General features: G+C 38.4%; 1 protein-coding gene across 8 annotated transcripts in view; it reads right to left on the minus strand.

Annotated features, from left to right (window-relative positions):
- Positions 1–17,940, minus strand: part of LOC108785742 (protocadherin gamma-C5-like) — a 225,342-nt gene that overhangs the window by 24,933 nt on the left and 182,469 nt on the right. Inside the window, exons 2-3 of one of the 8 annotated variants that reach the window (XM_018554880.1) lie at positions 14,375–14,388; positions 13,356–13,391 (exon numbers count right to left, since the gene is read on the minus strand). The exons of 5 other annotated variants lie outside the window; for them this stretch is intronic. In XM_018554880.1, coding sequence (XP_018410382.1) covers positions 13,356–13,391; positions 14,375–14,388 — 50 coding nt within the window. Of the gene's footprint in view, positions 1–4,912; positions 4,934–4,979; positions 4,986–13,355; positions 13,392–14,374; positions 14,389–17,940 lie in introns of all 8 variants that reach the window. 2 more of the 8 variants (XM_018554876.1, XM_018554877.1) reach the window with 2 other exon arrangements.

Genomic DNA, 17,940 nt, shown 5'->3' on the forward strand with positions numbered 1-17,940 from the left:
CCCTGTGGACTGCAGCATGCCAAAACTATCTGTGAGGAATGCCTTCACTAAAAATATGCATGCTACAATGGCAGTCTTCCAGCTGGAGAGACCACAGCAGAGAGAACAGTCATATACACAACTTCTAATGGAACTGCACATGCCACAAGCACAATCAGAGCTACAAAGTATAAACACTACAATAACTGAGAATAAAAGACACTGGGGGGAATTTATCAGAACGGGAGCAGACAGAATCTGGAGCAGTTTCCCCTAGCAACCAATCAGATTCTCTCTTAAGTTTGTTCAATTAACATTTGAAAATGAAAGATAGAAGCAGATTGGTTGCCATGCACAGTTGCTCCAGCTTTTATCTGCTCCAGTTTTGATAAATCCCCCCCAGTCTGTTTTTGAGAACAGAAGACAGGTATATGTAAATTAGAATCACATATAAAGTTACCTACACTTACACTATGAATTTGTTGTATCCAAGCACACAATATATATTTTCCTGCTAGTATATTGCATATGATATTCATCCTTTTTACCCAGATATAGACTAAATCATACTAGAGGCAATAGCTTGTGTGCCCAAGATGTGTTGTGGCGAGTACTGAAATCTTAATGCTCCTGTATGAGGCCTTACATGTATAAAGGAACAGATCAAAATAGTGTGTGAACTTTAGAGTGGAGCTAAACACACAAAGGTTCGGCATGCATTATAAATATAAAATCTTCATCCATTCAGCCAGCAATGCTTAATGGTATTAACAGGGCTTACTTACATAATTTCCTTTCATAATACCAGCTTAGTGACAGGTACCAGCAGAATGTGTAACCATGGCCCTGCTCTAAGATATTTTTGCAAAATATAACGTAGTTCTAATAATAGTTATAAGTAAAAAATAAATAGAGCAGAGAGTGTGTATGTTGCAAATAATAACTAACACATTATTAGTTTTTTAGGCTGATAATATATGTAAGATAAATAGCATCTCTGTTTATATTTATGTGCACTGCAATGTCATCTTTTTAGATTCATAGTGTGACTATGTTTGTGTTTGCAGTAGTCTCTGTTTTGTAAAGTACAACTTTCTTTAAAAGCTCAGTTAAAGGGTATCTATGATCAAAAACTAAAAATAAATATGTATTTCTGTATTGAATTTTCATACGTTCTGTCTCACTCCTAATAATCATTTTGTTATCAGTTTGTAAGCTTACTTACTGAAGATGTCCATTAGATATACTTCCTCAATGCAGTGACACAATTTCACTCAGCCCTGAAAATATGCACTTCCTTGTGTCACCACTCAAAATTAGCCTACTGTCTGAACTAGAACTCATCATCTGAACTTCACACAATGTAACATCGCCATTGCTTGCTGTAAGCAATTCATGATGGGATATATAGTCTTGACAAATTGAGACTGTATCACATCAAGCAGTAGGTGAAGAGATGCAAAGCAGAGCACACTGGCAATCCAGGAAGTTGTTGAAAGTAATGGGCAGACGTAAGGCAGCGCTTACTATATAAAAGAGATTTTTTCAAGTCAGCTTTGATTACATTATCAAAAACATCTATAGTCTGTATTCCTATTACAATGCTGATGGCAATTATAACAGGATAGTATATGCTGTGTCTTTAGAACTCTTTTAACACTAGTCAAAATGAATGTCTTGCAGCTGCTTTAGCAAGTTATAACTGTCCACACAGTTGTAAAACATTTGGGATCAGATAAAAGGTCCACACAACCACACCAGAATAGGTGACACTTATCTACATCTGGATTGAATAATTCACTTCTGAGGGTATTTCCTCTAATTAAGTATTTAAACTTTGATTCCACATTTTATAATGTGACATAGCACTCCTCTAACACTCAAAGGTCAAATGTCAACACTTAAAATGGCCTTTTCAGTTGCCATTCTGTTGACAATTTAATTACAAGTTTCCTCCAAAAAGAAATAATGTGTTTATTCAAGCTTGTTGCCCCTTCAACTTCCTTTTAAGAGTACCAGAACATAGGCAAGTCATTATAAATCACATACACTATAATTATTTATAAAGACTGGCAATACGCTAGTTAAACCTAGTGTTTCTGGGTTAGGAGGTGAGATATCCCCCAGCTGTTTTTAAATATTTGACTTCAGAGCCCCAATAGCCTGCTTAATCAATCTAACATGGCTATGTGGGATGAAATTATATCACATAACCGATAACACTGTCATGTTATGTTACATTTGTAATAAATAATAATTTGATTTATTAAAGCAGAATTCTCTGCAGACAACAAACTATAGAGGTAACAAAGAGGTCATCCTTATAATTGCTGCATGAAACAGAATTCTAATGACAGTCATAATTTAATAATGTTAATTCCAATAGAGATAGCTTGAAGAATACTGTTCTTGCTATAAAGTCTATTTTCTTTTTAAAATGTAAAATGTACAATTTCTCTAGCTATCTCAGCCACCTGTGCCATAGATGCTGACAATATGCTTGCACTGGCAATGATGGTGACACTAAATATAAAACATTTTTTTTTATCCTACCTGAGCCACACCAACACTGACACTAACACTAATCTTGCAATAACACTAACCTAGATCAAGCCCCAATCTATCTTTTTTATTATTATTATTATTGTTATTATTATACAAGCTTTTCTTCTTGAGGTTTTTTTAACAGGCTTCACATAGGAGAAAGAGAGGCTTCCGAAACTTGTGATAAGTGTGATTGGCTGTGGTAACGTGTTTAGGAGCCCATCTAACCAACTCCCGATCATTACTCAGAGACCAGGGGCTTTGGGTGGCAGCTCAGTCTGGGGGTGGAAATTGAGCAAACTGCCAGCACAAATAAAGGTATGCAAGTATGGCAGTGCTGCCACATATGTGCATACAGGCGGACTTAGGGGGTTAGTCAAGTAAACACACATTTTGTAAGAAAAAATGTAGTCACATGTATTTTTTATCTTACAGTTTGATACTTTAATATTTATTATACTCTGCAATGACATGTGTATTTTTCCCAGAGGCACAATGCTCTTCTCTACCACTTAAAAACTATTTAAGTATTAATGGAGAGCTACTTACAGTGAATGTAGGCTACATCATTGCTTTCCAATAGGGTTTCTCTTTTTTAAACAGATTTTTGGGCCCAGAGCAATGAATGGAACCAGAAAATACACATGTCATGCTCTTCACGCATGTTTAACATATCTGCACAAATGCCAACGTTTTAAATAGAAAGTAAAAGAAAACACACACACACAAACCTATATAAAATGCATGTATTGCAACAAATTTCAACATACATTAGTAAGTTTGAAAAACTATGAGTGGAGCCTTAAGCCAAAAACATGTCTTAATTTTGGATAGTGTGGAGAAGAGTAAGAACCACTGTTAGGTTTTTACTGCTATCAAGGGCTCTGTTAGAGAGATTTCACTTCACTTTCCATCCTGCTGGCAACATTTTGCCAGACAACAAGCAATAGCAACACTGTCAAAAATAAAAATATTTTTCGTAGAGTAGAGGAAGGCTTGAGCCCCTTTCAGATTTTAATGTTCGCTCTGCGCTTTTCTGTGCTGTTAACAAATTAGTTTCCAGCACATGTGTACTGGGTGGGGACTTCCTGTGTGGATGGGGAGAGGGTTGTTAGCTAGAATTTCACTGTGAAGAATAGTTTGTTGTCTTTAACACACAGAAACAGGACATAGGGGCCTATTTAATAAAACAAATATATAAGGGGCAAAGAGCAAAGGGCAAAGTGCAGTGACCAGACCAACTACACACAATCTTTCTAGCACTAGTCTGACTTTAGGAAAGTGAAATCTAATGGCTTGCTATGGTTTACTGACTTAGCATTTAACACTTTGCAATTTAAGCATGCCTCCCCTTTTAGATACTGTAATGGGTCCAGGATCCTGAAAATTATGTCTTCTTTTATTATTGTATTTAATGTTTTAAGTACCACATAGGGTGGGGTATGGAATAAGAAATCACGGTGTCTGCAGTGAGAACTGTTTGAGTAGCCTCAAGCTACCAGTCAAGTTACATAGTTAGTCAGGTTGAAAAAAGACACATGTCCATCGAGTTCAACCTATATAAAAAAAAAAGAAAGCCCAAACAGAACGCTATGCCCACAATTGGGGAAGGTCTGATCCAGGGGAAGGCAGCCCCTCCCCTATAAAGCATGGTTCAATTTGCTCCAACAGGGGAAAAAAAATCCTTCCTGACCCCATAAGGCAATCGGATATTCCCAGGATCAACAAACTCTGGGGCTTAACCAGTTGACATCCGCGGTGTTAAACCCCCTTCCCATCCAGGCCATTTTTCAGTATTCAGCGCTGCGGTACTTTGACTGACATTTATTCCGTCATGCAGCGCTGTACTGAAATGAATTTCATACCCTTTTTTGAGGACAGATAGAGCTTTCATTTGGTGGTATTTATTCACCACTGGGGGTTTATAGAATAACTCAATATCCAGTAATATTCTGTGCATATAGGAATATGTTTTAGCTAGAAACTTATTGCTGTAGGCAATACTCATTCCAAACACTTTTAGGGAGTATCATCCATAAAAGATACTCTTAGGGGCTTATGAATTTAAATTGTGCCAACAGGAACATTTCAGAACATTAGAAATAATGGGTAGGCTGCTGCATAAGCTTGAGAACTAAGAAAAAAGGAATAAAACATCTTTGACATCAAAACATAAAAAATATTTTTTAAGAAGAGCCAGTACACCTTCATAAAGGAAGCTGGCATATAATCTACACATCAATACAGTTCTTGCTGGTTGCCATAGAAAACATGAGGCACTGAGGTCTGTTCTCTTCTCTTCCTGTTTCTATTAAAGCCAGTAATGAATTATTTTTTGCAGCTTCCATTTTGTTTAGGAAAATTACAGTTTTTTTCTAAAAACTGCCACATGTATTGTAAAAAAAAAACCCTGTATATTATGTTTTAAAGAATAACTAATTTAACAATTGTGAAACATTTATCTCTTTACAACTCTGGTGCTCAAGCTGCAGCCTTTTGGCACCTATGGACCAGACTGCAGACAGCAGTCTGTTTTCTGTTGTCTAGGTGTTTGCTCAGGCCAGGAAAGAAAATATCCCTTAGATTTGGTTCAAGTAGGTAAATTAACCTTTTTTAATGTATTTCCCACTATCTTACTTTTTTCTGTGCTGCCTATCTCTTTTCACTTTTATTTCTTTTGTGTTTTTTTTTAATGGATCTGGGTAAGAGAAATATGTCACATGAGTCACTAATAATGTGTTAAGGGGGATTTTGGGAGCACAAATGTGGAAGCTTTGATTTGTGAAGGAGCTGTAATGGCAGAGATCTCTAGCAGTCTTGTATAATGAGTCTCCAGTTTATGACATCCCAGTCTTTAAGAACGATACCATGTTTACAGTCTCTGACGATCACGGGTAGCAAGCTCATAGTCTTTGAACATCTCCTGTTGCATATCTGCAGTCTCTAACAGTTTTTTTTTTGTAGAATTACATTCACTGAACATTATGCTGCACTCAAGGCCCCTCTATATCAAGGTCGTTGACCACCACAGGTCAACAGGCTTATTGTAAAATATACTGTTTACAGTTTATGACACTGGCCAGTACCACTCTTTGACTAGGGAAAGCTCTGCCATACCAGCTAACCCCTGTTCACATTTGCAGTCAAATGTGCACTACACTGTGAAGTTCCATTAAAATAAGCACAGTATTATCTATTTTTTTCTCTAATTGGAACAGGATGATACTTCTAAATTAAAAACAACACGGATATTCCATCTGTGCTAGTGACATTTACTAATGATTAGGGTGATTAATGATAACAGATGACCTCTCTTTGTCAACCTATGTGTTGAGAGAAACTGACCTTTACAAAAACAAAACCTATTTATTTGCTAACACCAATGTACATTATTGAGCATTGGAGTTAATTTTTTATTTGTCCATTTACTACAAGATAAAATCCTAAACACATTGTTACTCATACGTATTATTAACTTTCCAAGCATGTTAACCTTTACTGTTCTAATATTTAATTGAAGTATGAAAATAAAATCCATATATTTGTACAGTGATGTATTCTTACACATCCTCATCAATGTATACATTAAAACACATTTAAAAATGTTTATACAATAAAATAAATATTTTATTGAATGTAGTGATATAGCATTGACAAATTAATTAAATCGCCCCTTCTAATCCCACATTAGTGCTTGCCACCCCTGTGCTTGCCATTACATATGTTGGCCAAAATTCAGAACTTAGAAATAATTAGGCCTGCTCATTTGTCAGCCAAATTTATAGAAAACATTCATATTTGGATAACTCTCAATCTCCTTTACAAATACTTAAGACCAATCCTAGGTACTATTGGCTAGGATGCATTATTCTTGTGGGTTGAAGGAAGAATGATACAAGTGACACTAATTCTTGAACTAGTGCTGATCAACTACCCTGATGTTCTTAAAAAAAAGGCGTTCTTGAGAAAAGCATTTGCTGTACTATATTTACATGTTAAATAAAAAATGTGGAGTGTTGTAAAAAAGAATAACACCATCCAGCTCCTGACATAATTGGACAAGAGCAGATTTGTCACCTAGGTACCAGTAAATACAACTAGACCAGAGAGCAACAACAGCAGCAATATTGACAGCATACATATTTTCTCATGTTGCAGATCCTACTGTTGATAGAGTATATAAAAAATAGTATAGGTATATAAAATTAATAAAAAATCCAACATGATTAGTCGGACCCCAGCTTAAAGGAGGACTATGGGGGTCAGTGTTTTTCCCCACAGTTCTCCTCAGGGTCACGGGAGGACATATACTAGCGTCCTCCCGTGACCCAAAGCTCAGTATACTGCGAGGCTACAGCTCACGGTATACTGAGACCGCCTCAACCGGGACGGATCCTGACATTACTGTCGAGATCCACCCAGCTGCGTGATTGGCAGCTGGCTCTGCCTATCTAGAGGCAGAGCCAGCTGTACCCGCCCCCTCCCCCGTTCGTTCCTCCAGGATCGAGAAGTGGATCGGAGCGGAGAGGGGGGATCCCTGTAGGGATCCGTGAGTGACAGTCACGGCTCTCTGCAGGGACAGGATCGAGAAGTGAGCGAGCCACGATATGTGTTCGCTCATTTCCCGATCTATTGAGCCGACGTGTGACAGTTTAATTGTCACACGTCGGCTTGAACTATGAGGTTGAGTTAAAATCACTCACCTCCTAGTTCTCCTTTAATGGCCACAGCACAGCAGGTGTGTAGACCCAGGTATTCAACCAATGATATTTAAAAAAAATCCAGAGTCACCACATGAAATCAGTTGAATGTCAGCAGAATTATCTGCTTATTTTGGGTGTACTGACCTCTGTATAGAAGGGTGTACTGAACAGATATCAGAGGTTAAATGAAAAAGGGAATAAAGTGTCTTCATGTTAAATACACTTTTATTTTGAATTTTCACTTTATGTTATGTCTAAACACTGCATAACTGAATATGGATGGTTAAATCCAGTCTGTGTACAGTTCTCAACATGATGCAGCTTGCAGAACCGTAACACAGCCATTGCTGACATGTAATTATTTTGAGAAACTGAGCCTTGTGTGCCAAATAGTATTCCATAAAACCAAAGCTCCAACGCCAAGTCAAGGCTACTTAATAAGTAAATGCATTCAAACATCAATCTACAAGGCAGTGCCTTTCCAAACTGTTCCTTCTCTGACAGTTATGTGAGTCAGCCAAAGTTCAGGATAATTGCACCAGGACTGTGACATCTTGGAATAAACTGCGTAATATCAGCAAGCAGTAAAGAAACACACAGATGTTGTTTTCCTGAATGAGAGGTTGGTCCTTAAAGTGCATCGTCCTAATGCAATTAATATTAAAGAACAGCTGTACACCAGTACACAGTTAGAAGCCCTTAGTGTTAAGGTATTACTTTCCATATGCAAATCAAACCTTGCTGGGGTTTTCAGCAATTTCAGAAATATAAAAATACCAAACAGTTTTCTAATTTCCTGTCCTCGAAAACTCTGTTCACAAAAATTTGCAGCTTTTAGCCAATATTATTAAAATCACACATTCACATAGCTAGGACCAGGTCAATATGTTTTTCTGAGAATTAAAATAGAGTTCAATTACAAAGTCTGTGATTGTAAGTGACAAAAATAGGCCTGACATTAGTCTAACAGTCTGGGAAATCTTTATGATCAATCGATCATGCATTGTTCCTTTTTTCACAGGAAAAGATATAACACATTGTGAGAAAAAAGTGCAGAAACACAATGTTGAAGACAGGCAAACTTCTCAACTCATGTTTAAAATCATGAGAAATTTAGCTAGCTACCATAAATTGCAACATACAGAAAGAGAATGCATTTGTCTGTTATAGGAAAAGTGATAAAGACTTCTTAAATTCCTCTTACATTGCCCTCACTGCAGCTTCCCTTTTTTTTGCTGGCAATAACTGGGCCACCTTAAAGTGAAAAGCTACTTAGACAATCTATACAAGGCCTGAGATTTTGAAGTCAGGCAACTAGCTCAATAATCACGTGCTAGACAATCTAGCATTGTTGGTTAAGTAGGTCAATTCGTTTTGTAGAACACAGAGTAAGTGAAACAGGATTGCATTATTTTTTTGGGTTAAAAATCTTTTAGATTGTAAGCCCTTACGGGCAGGGCCCTCCTTACCATCTTGTCTTAAATTGTATTGTGACTGTAATGTCTTCCTTATATTGTAAAGCGCTGTGCAAACTATTGGCGCTATATAAATCCTGTATAATAATAATAATAATACAGCTTTCACTAACTTGTAGAGTCCTGTTAAAACTGCATGCACTCCGGATGCTAAATGCCACAATTGTACTGTGAATACAGTGGAATATGCCTGTGCATTGGCATGGCTGCTTGTAGCTCCACTGAGAGTATTATTATTATAATACAGGATTTATATAGCGCCAACAGTTTGCGAAACGCTTTACAATATAAGGAAGACATTGCAATCACAATACAATTCAAAACAAGATGGTAAGGAGGGCCCTGCCCCTGAAGGCTAGAGTATGCAGAAAAGAGTGAGAAAACCTTAGTTGAACTGAGTAAGTTTTGTCACCCGAGGAAAGGAAGCACCTGTGGATATACCTAGCTGATAAGCTGACATTATATGAACATGAGTAACAGCACATTTGGTTTAGTGTTTGGTTTTAGATACTTTTTAACTCCCAAGTAATAATGAACACTTTTGAGCAGTAAAAATGCTAATTATTACAAACATGTTGGAAATCCTTCTAGTAAATCAATGAGCATTTCCTTTTTCATAGAAATAGGAAATGTCCCTTCATCTTTGATCACTTCCAGATGTCTGCCAAACCATGGAAAAAAAGTTGTTTTGAATTCTGACAGTGTTCTGTCTGTATAAAGACAGTAAGACCTTGCACAGCCCATTGTTCTTGGTAAGAAGACTGGTGTATATAGCAGCTCTTAAGGTGTATATAGACATTCGTTGACCGTCTTCTATTTTCAGACAGCTCAGGGAAGAAACAAACGTCTGAGGGGCAGCCTCAATAACCCTGAATGATCATTCCCATTGTAGAAAGTGACTAGAAAAGTTAGAAAACCTGATTGCAATTGTTTCCCTCATGATAAGCTAGCACTGACACTCCTCTATGGCCTCTACTTTGTGACTAGAGAACTTCTGCGTAGTATAGAAGCTGACTGAAAAGACTTTGCAAGATGCTTAGATCTTGCCCTGAAGTCCAACCATTATTTAATGTCTATGGCCAGCTTTAGAGTTTTATAACTTTGGCTAGAACCCACATTATAATCCACCACTGCTAATAAGTAGTTAACATTTCTATGTATAGTGTACCTTATTGGAAGTGAAGGATGGAAACTGTAGACTATTAGAAACTGAATAATGCATTCAAACACGTAAGTTAAATATGAGATATTTTAAATGGTATTAACGGTATTTCCTCTAAGTGGGAGTGGCTGGAATTCCCACTTGGGTAGCACAATTTGAGAAGATGTAGCTAGAGACCGCCAATCATTTAGATCCTGGTAAGTCTCATAAATGTGGGTAATTTCATCAACAGCATTGTGAATCAGGCCAACACAGACTTTGACATAGAACTACAAACGTTACTGACATGGGCAAATTAAATCGATACAGATGAATACATGCAGAAAGATTTAAAGGGTTCTGATGACAAGCAAACATGATTGATATTATTATGTAAGTACTTATATCAGTTGGCCATAAAAATAAAAGATCAAAACTGACACACAAGATTGGTGTTGTCAAAAATGAGCGTATTCCTTTATGTAGCACCCATATTTATCACAATACGTTACAGACAGCATAAAACAATTAAAATCTGCCCTAATAAAACCTCTAATGAAAGGTTTCTACAGCAATCAAACACATACAGTCTGCAGCTAATTGATATCCAAGTGTGGTTTTTTATTGAGGGTTAAAACCCATACGTAAAGTAAAATCACACAAATTCCATGCAGCAATGTGCCACTGGTTGAACTCCAGACCCTATGGTACAACTCTAATTACTGAAAAATGTAGTCCACTAGCACTAACTTACACAACTTTGCTTGCATTTAGTCTGACTACAGTCTCTACTGTGCAGACAGCAACATGTCTGCAGACCAGGACTGAGATAATGCATCTACTCCACATACCTGTTTAGGTCAGAGTCTGGCCAGAAGCAATGATTTCTACATTTTATAGTACACTGCTGTCATGCAATCACTGGAGACACAAATCACAAAATACCAGAAGCAGGCAGCCGCTGCATAGAGAATATTTGGTTAAGCCCTGCCCATCCAGTCTGACACCAGACAGCGAAAAATTGTATACTTACCTATCGGTAATTTTCCTTTCCTGACGCCAATACATGGCAGCATACAATGCACATAAATAAAGTTATCCCCAGCCCTAAATGACGGCTGCAATGCAGTTACAAATCCATGTCTTTTTTAGTTCTGAAACCACATTTTCAAGCTGCTATTCTATGAGGAATCATATAACATAATACATAAAAAGTATCAGCCGGGACCAAAATAGTGACTATTCCTGGGCTAGTTCATGCCCATACACATTTAATTGTCCATCCACACTTAGCAATGAAAAAAACAGTGACAAGCTATATTTATTTGGTTAAGAGCATGTTAAATATAAATGTGTGGAAAGCTATGAAATTGGCCAGGCAAGACTAAACACTGAGCAGTCTCCACATGTAAAACAAGTGAACAGAAATAGGCAAACCCACTGGAAATGTGCCAGCTTAATTTGTATCTTGTTTAATCTGTGTATGTGGAAACTGACTATTAAGCAGAACGACATAGAATAAGCAAATACCAGTATAAACAAAGAACAGAAGGTGGATATTTGTGTCTTATTTTAGGTTAAAACCTAATTTGCTGTGAAGTGTATGTATTTTAGGATACAATTAGAAATGGAAAAACATAGGGGGAAATGTATTTAAACTAGAGCAGGCAGAATCTGGAGCAGTTGTCCATGGCAACCAATCAGCTTCTATCTTCAGTTTGTTTAGTTAAGATTTGAAAATGAAAGAGATAAGGTGATTGGTTGCCATGCACAGCTGCTCCAGATTTTGTCTGCTCCAGTTTTGATAAATTCCCCTCTTAGTGCTTCTTGGGGATACATGAGCTTTCAGTAAGACTGCCATGCTTTCTGTTAGCTAAGCCCAAATGCACCATGACTATGGCTACATCAATTCCAACCAGCATTTGGCTTTCTAAAATGGGTACTGCATGATGCTTGCAATCATGCAGCCCCAAAATAGCCAGCCCACTGAGCCTAATCCCAACCAAATATCTGTTAAAACCTAATTTACCTGTTCTAGCTGCCGTAAGGTTTTAGAACATCATTATGCACCTATTATCCTATCCCCAGTGAAAGCAATCATATATTTTGGAAATGCTAGTGCTGGCCTTGGCTCTGTATTTGGCTCTAGCAATTAAAAGAGCACTGAATTTAATTGTCCAATTAAAAAAACACAAAAAATTGGGGGATCCAAAAGCTTGGAAACAGAGCTATGAAGTATGCCAGAGGGATCACATGAAGTCCTTTAGACATAGCTCCCAACTGAACCTAATTTGAAGGGACTGTCCCTCATTTGGAAACAATTCCCTCCATCCCTCGTTCCTTCTAAGTTGTTCCTTTTTGTCTCATGTACAGATATCTATGAAAAAGGTCATATTTACTACTAAGAGTGTTATTCTGCACTAAAAGTTTTGTTTTATCTCCTAATTATCTTGTTTAAAATTGTTATTTTAAAAAGCCTGTATAACGGAAAAGTAATAGAAAAAAAGAAATAATAATTCCGGGTTTAATCAATCATTTTTGGCATATAAATTCTTACTGGTCCACTTAAAGTGGACTTCTACCCATATCTTTAAAATAACAACAAACACACCTTTGGAAATGTTTAGTAATGACAATCTACAAACATATACTTCTAGATAATTGCCAGTTTTGTATTGCATACCTTATTTCTCTTTTCTTTTCTAGTCTTCTGGCACTGGCCATGTTAACTAAGGGCAGATTACTAGCTCTCTTATTACTTATTTGGCACATTTGATCATGCACATCATCTCCATGGAGGAAAACGCCTTTCCCTGAGATCTCATGAGATGACAGATGAGATTTCCCAGCAATGCTCTCCTAATGTAACCTTCCTAGGATGCAAAGCTTTGGCACTTACATTATTTGTGCCAGAACTGGACCAGGAAGTAGATTAACTCTATTTGTAAGTAAATGAAAAACAAGTTTGTTTAACTAATAAATGGAAGATGATTTCATATCAGCATGCAGAGCTGCATGTTGCTGTGCTTTTTAGTAAAAGGGGGTAAAGGTCCACTTTAAGTGTGAGCATGGTATGAGGTGTGTCCATTGACTCAATACATTGTGGTGGATGGTGTCCCTTGTTCTCATCTCAGAAAGTAGGGAGGTATGCTTTAGAGGTACTTCACTGGAAAAGGAAGGTGGGTGACTCACCCTACCAGACCATACACGAATATACTTAATTTTAGTTGTACAGACCAGACCATACACTACTATACTTTAAAGAGAACTATGGGGTAAGTGTTTTTCCCATAGTTCCCATAGTTTCCCATAGGGTCACAGGAGGACATATACTAGCATCCTCCCATGACCCAAAGCTAGGTGTATCGCGAGCTACAACTTTAGGTATACTGATGCTGTCGAGATCCACCCAGCTGCGTGAATGACAGCTGGTTCTGCCTATCTAAAGGCAGAGCCAGCTGTACCCATCCCCTCCCCCATCCGTTCCTCCAGTCACCACTGTAAGATCGGAACGGGGAGGGGGGGGAGAATCCCTGCGGGGGACGGTGACTGACAGTCACCACTCTGCAGGGAGATGATCGAGAAGTGAGCGAGCGACGGTATGCGTTCGCTCACTTCCCGATCTATTGAGCTGATGTGTAACATTGTCAGTGTCACACGTCGGCTCGAACTATGAGGATAAGTGATTTTCACTCACCTCATAGTTCTCCTTTAATTTTAGTTGTACAGACCAGACCATACACTACTATACTTCATTTTAGTTACATAGTATTTGAGGTTGAATAAAGACATATGTCCATCAAGTCCAACCTATTGTGTGTGTGTGTGGGTGTAAAGATCCTCGCGTCATCTCGTTTTTAGGAGTACTTGTACCCCTGTATATTACCGTTTCTCAGGAAATCGTCCAAAATTGTATTAATTATTTATGGACAGCAACAGCCACTTCTTGTCCTAGAATGACAATGCTCGCTCACTGCTCTATATGGGCCAGTGTCCACTATGGTTCCTATACCTTTTCATGAGGTCATAAAACATAATCAGCTCCTCTGATGTGTGCACAAGGCATTGCCAATAGAGAGGGCTTTAACAGAAAGCTGTAGCACAAGAACTGAACCAATCAGCTTTGTGGCCATGTGCTGGAGCCAGTGGCGTAACAATCGCCATAGCGACCCAGGAGGCTGCTATGGGGCCCAGGCACAGTGGGGCCCGACCAGGGCCGACTGGGTCGCTATGGCATGTGGGGGTGCTGGCTGTCACAAACACAGCTCAGCAGCGGCCACGGCGCATTTATCCTCATAGCCGCTGCGGAGCTGTGTCAGTGACAGCCAACCGCTGCGGCAGATGAGGGCGGTGTACAGAATGGAGGAGGCAGTGCCCGCCTCCTCTTACATCACTGGCCAGCGACCTAAGAGCAGGTGGGGCCAGTGATGTAAGAGAAGGCGGGGCCCATCGATAGCAGAGGAGGCGGGGCCCAGGAACGGAAAAGGAGTCGGGGCCCAGGGACGGAACAGGAGTCAGGGCCCGGCGACCACAGAGGTGGTGACAGGTAAGAGATCTCAAACCCTGCAGAGCCCACTATAGATAGTCTATGGTGGGCTCTGCAGGGTCACTCTCCGCTGGGGCTCTGCAAGTGGCATAACTAGCAATCATGGGGCCCCATACAAAATTTTGCTATGGGCCCCTGTGATTTCTAGTTACGCCCCTGGCTGGAGCCATGTTATCACTAGCAGCTTGATGGTTTTTAGCACCTGTACTCTCCAAATTACCATTGTGTCTCATAAAAACATCTTGTAGAGTTAACTGAAGCCATACAGGGTTGGGCAACAGTAAAAACATGCAGCCCAAACACAAATACTGTATCTCATATAAGCTTTAACATTTTAATGTATTTTTAAAAGTAATTTTTAATCTTTTGAAATCTGCAGCTTTCATTACCATATAACCTGGCAAAAAGGTCAGAAGTCTTCAGGTATAGGATCACAATGTTCTGTCCCTGTCTTCAAATTGTGCTAGTGCATTGTCATCCTGTCATACAGGCTTCCCATGGAGACTACACATTAGGTTGGCATTGATTACTGTTGTCACCATTAGTAACCTTGTCCTGATAAATGTTATGTAGCCACTTCTGGAGTGCATGCATGTAGACAGGAATTGGCTGCAAAAAGGTTGCAGAAGAACCATCAGTATTTGAGTACAGAAATCTGCAACCTACAATGTATTATAATCAGATGGCAATATGGCCGAAGTGCTCCAGCTTAATTTCTAAATTAGCTCAGAATAGCTGTTCATTCAGTTAGGATTCACATTTACTTTATTAAGCCCTTCACTGATGTAAGCAGTATCTCTAGCATCTGACTTGACAAAGTGCCAACAACTTCTACAATATTTGTGTACCTTTACAGTATTTGGGTACAGAAATCTGCAACCTACAATCAGATGGCAATGTGGCCGAAGTGCTCCAGACTAAATTCTAAATTAGCTCAGAATAGCTGTTCATTAAGAACACGTACACTGGGGAATTTTACAGACAATATGGAGATCATTGTGTGTATTTATAGCACTGCACCTGTGCTAATTCAGTTTGAATTACCAAGCTCAGTATGTCAATAGAGCAATAAAATGTAGGACACAAACTCCATCAGGCCACCGCAACACCAAAAACAAGTTGCAAAGGGTAGTAATCCATGCTAGGAATCAGATTTTACCTTTTGTTTATTTATTCCAGCCATAACAAAGACTGCTTTGAGCTACTGAACATTGATCCTTACTTTATTAAATACACCAGTATGCTAAGTATTAATATGAAAGTATGCCCTGCACAATGTGTATGTATCTTATCAAATACGTTTTCTCCTTTTCAAAGCTGAAGAACAACATAATACTCAGTAGAAATACATATATATATACATGCTTTTTATGCTAAAGGATTTAAAATTCTGTTTTACTTAAGCACCACTGCCAAATACCACAGCCAGGTCTGTAACTAAACAATAAAGCAGCAGCTGATTAATGGAGTCATCCCTGTGGTCGCTTATTTATAAGGATGTTAATTTTTGCAATACCAATGGAATGTGAACAAAGCTTTAGCATATATACTAAGATAAGTGAATATTGTCTACCATTTTAGTAGATCCACCCTTTAGACTTTCATTGTAAGAAGAAACAGTAAATTGTAATCATTATGTAGCTATTCAAAAAGCACTTAAGTATGTAATAAGCAATTTGGATGATCCCTCCCTACCCCCTTGCCCTCCCCTGTGGGATACCTGTTGATCTCCTTCTTACCCCTCATATCCCCTTCAGACCCACTAAGAATTGCATTTTGGTTCAAGGCCTGTTACTGAAGGGCTATCTGGTCGGATATCAAGACGATATATGTATCGTGACTGATGTTTAATCTGCAGTTTACATAACTGTTTTGTTCTTGTCCTACATGTCTGAGCTGCATCTTGCCTCATATACACCTTGCTCTCTATATGACCGTCTGAAAGTCTTGAATACTGTATATTGGCACGGCCTTACTCATGCTGTACTTGTGTCTTGTATTGTGCAAAACCTTAATACAAATGTATTGTTAAAAAAATAAGCAATTTGGATGACCCTATGTCCAGAAATAATTACAATATATATATAGAAAGTTAGGTTTCTTAAAAGACAAACACACACATTGATAAAATTTTCTACACCAACTAGATCTTTTTTACATGTTAAAACTAAACTGTTACTTTAATGATTTGAAATGAATGCTTAACAGGATTAAATGGTGGTTGTTATACCTGCCTGGGGGTTAGATTTAAGTGTATTTTAATGACTGGAGTACATTATCCACATATTTAAACATTCTAAATGGATGCACTTAAGTTAAACTTTCATCCACTTCTCAAGCAAACATTGTGTTTGGCTTTCATGGCCAAAAGGTTGCTGCTTGTATCCTATACACTTTCTTGACAGCTGTGTAGAGAAACTGACATTGCTGACAATGGAAGTCAACACATGGATACCCTATTGACAGTTATGTACCTGAATAAAAGGTATAATTGGAAAAGCTATTATTTTTACTGAACACTTGCCACTTTTTGAGACTGGTTTGCTAAAGTTGTATGTTCATATATGAGCAGCTGAATATGCTGTTAAAAATATAATTACGTATTCCTATTCAGGATTAATATAATGCTAACCGTTTGTGCAGTGCTTTACAAAAGAAATGGAGGCAGTTCAGTTACAATACATTTAAGAGAGTTGGGAGAGCCCTACTCGTGAGAGCTGTCAATCTGAAAGGAGCGATCACGTGATACAAAAGAAACAAAATGTGGGTGATGAGCTGGTGAAGAAAGTAAAAAAAACAGTTTTTAGGTAGAGGTGGGTTAGGCTTCCCTAAAGAGATAAGTCTTTAGGGATCGCCTAAAGGTGGACAGAATAGGAAATAGCTGAACAGATTAGGGTAGGGAGTATCAGTGGAAGCGAATATGAGAGTATGTGATAAGGGAGGTGGAAAGCAGGTCTTGGGAGTGGAGAAGATGGATGATATTTTGAGATGAGTTTGGTGATGTAGCATAAGGCAGGTTGGTGGATGGCTTTGTATGTTGTTGTTAGTATTCTGATTTTTATTCATTGGGTGAGCAGAAGTGAGTGGAGGGAATAGCAGAGAGGGGTGGTGGTTGCTGAATGGGCAGTGAAGTGGATAAGTCTGTCAGCAGCATTTCAGATAGAATGAATGGCGGAGATACAATAGCCAAGGTGAAAGATGACAAATTAGTGAATTAGTAGCTTGGTAATGTCATTGGTTAAGAAGAGGCATATTTTGGAAATGGTATGGAGGTGAAGGTGGCAAGATGTGGATAGTGAATGGGTGCGGGGCCAAAAAGAGAGGTCACTCTAGCACCCTGAAATCAGGGGAGGGCCTCAATTAAATCAGTATGTCAATTGCAATGACATTGTGTAACATTTGCCATTTGTGTGTGCTTGAAAGATAGGAGCTAGGCTTGAATTAACTGTATGTATAGCCTAAACTGTATTTTTTGCTTAGGATAGAATAGAGAATATGATAGAATTTAAACTCTTTATAGCTTTTATTGCTGTCTAGGAAGATTCCCCCTGC

The sequence above is a fragment of the Nanorana parkeri genome, unplaced genomic scaffold, assembly GCF_000935625.1.
Source record: "Nanorana parkeri isolate BGI_ZX_2015 unplaced genomic scaffold, ASM93562v1 scaffold176, whole genome shotgun sequence".
Lineage (NCBI taxonomy): Eukaryota > Metazoa > Chordata > Amphibia > Anura > Dicroglossidae > Nanorana > Nanorana parkeri.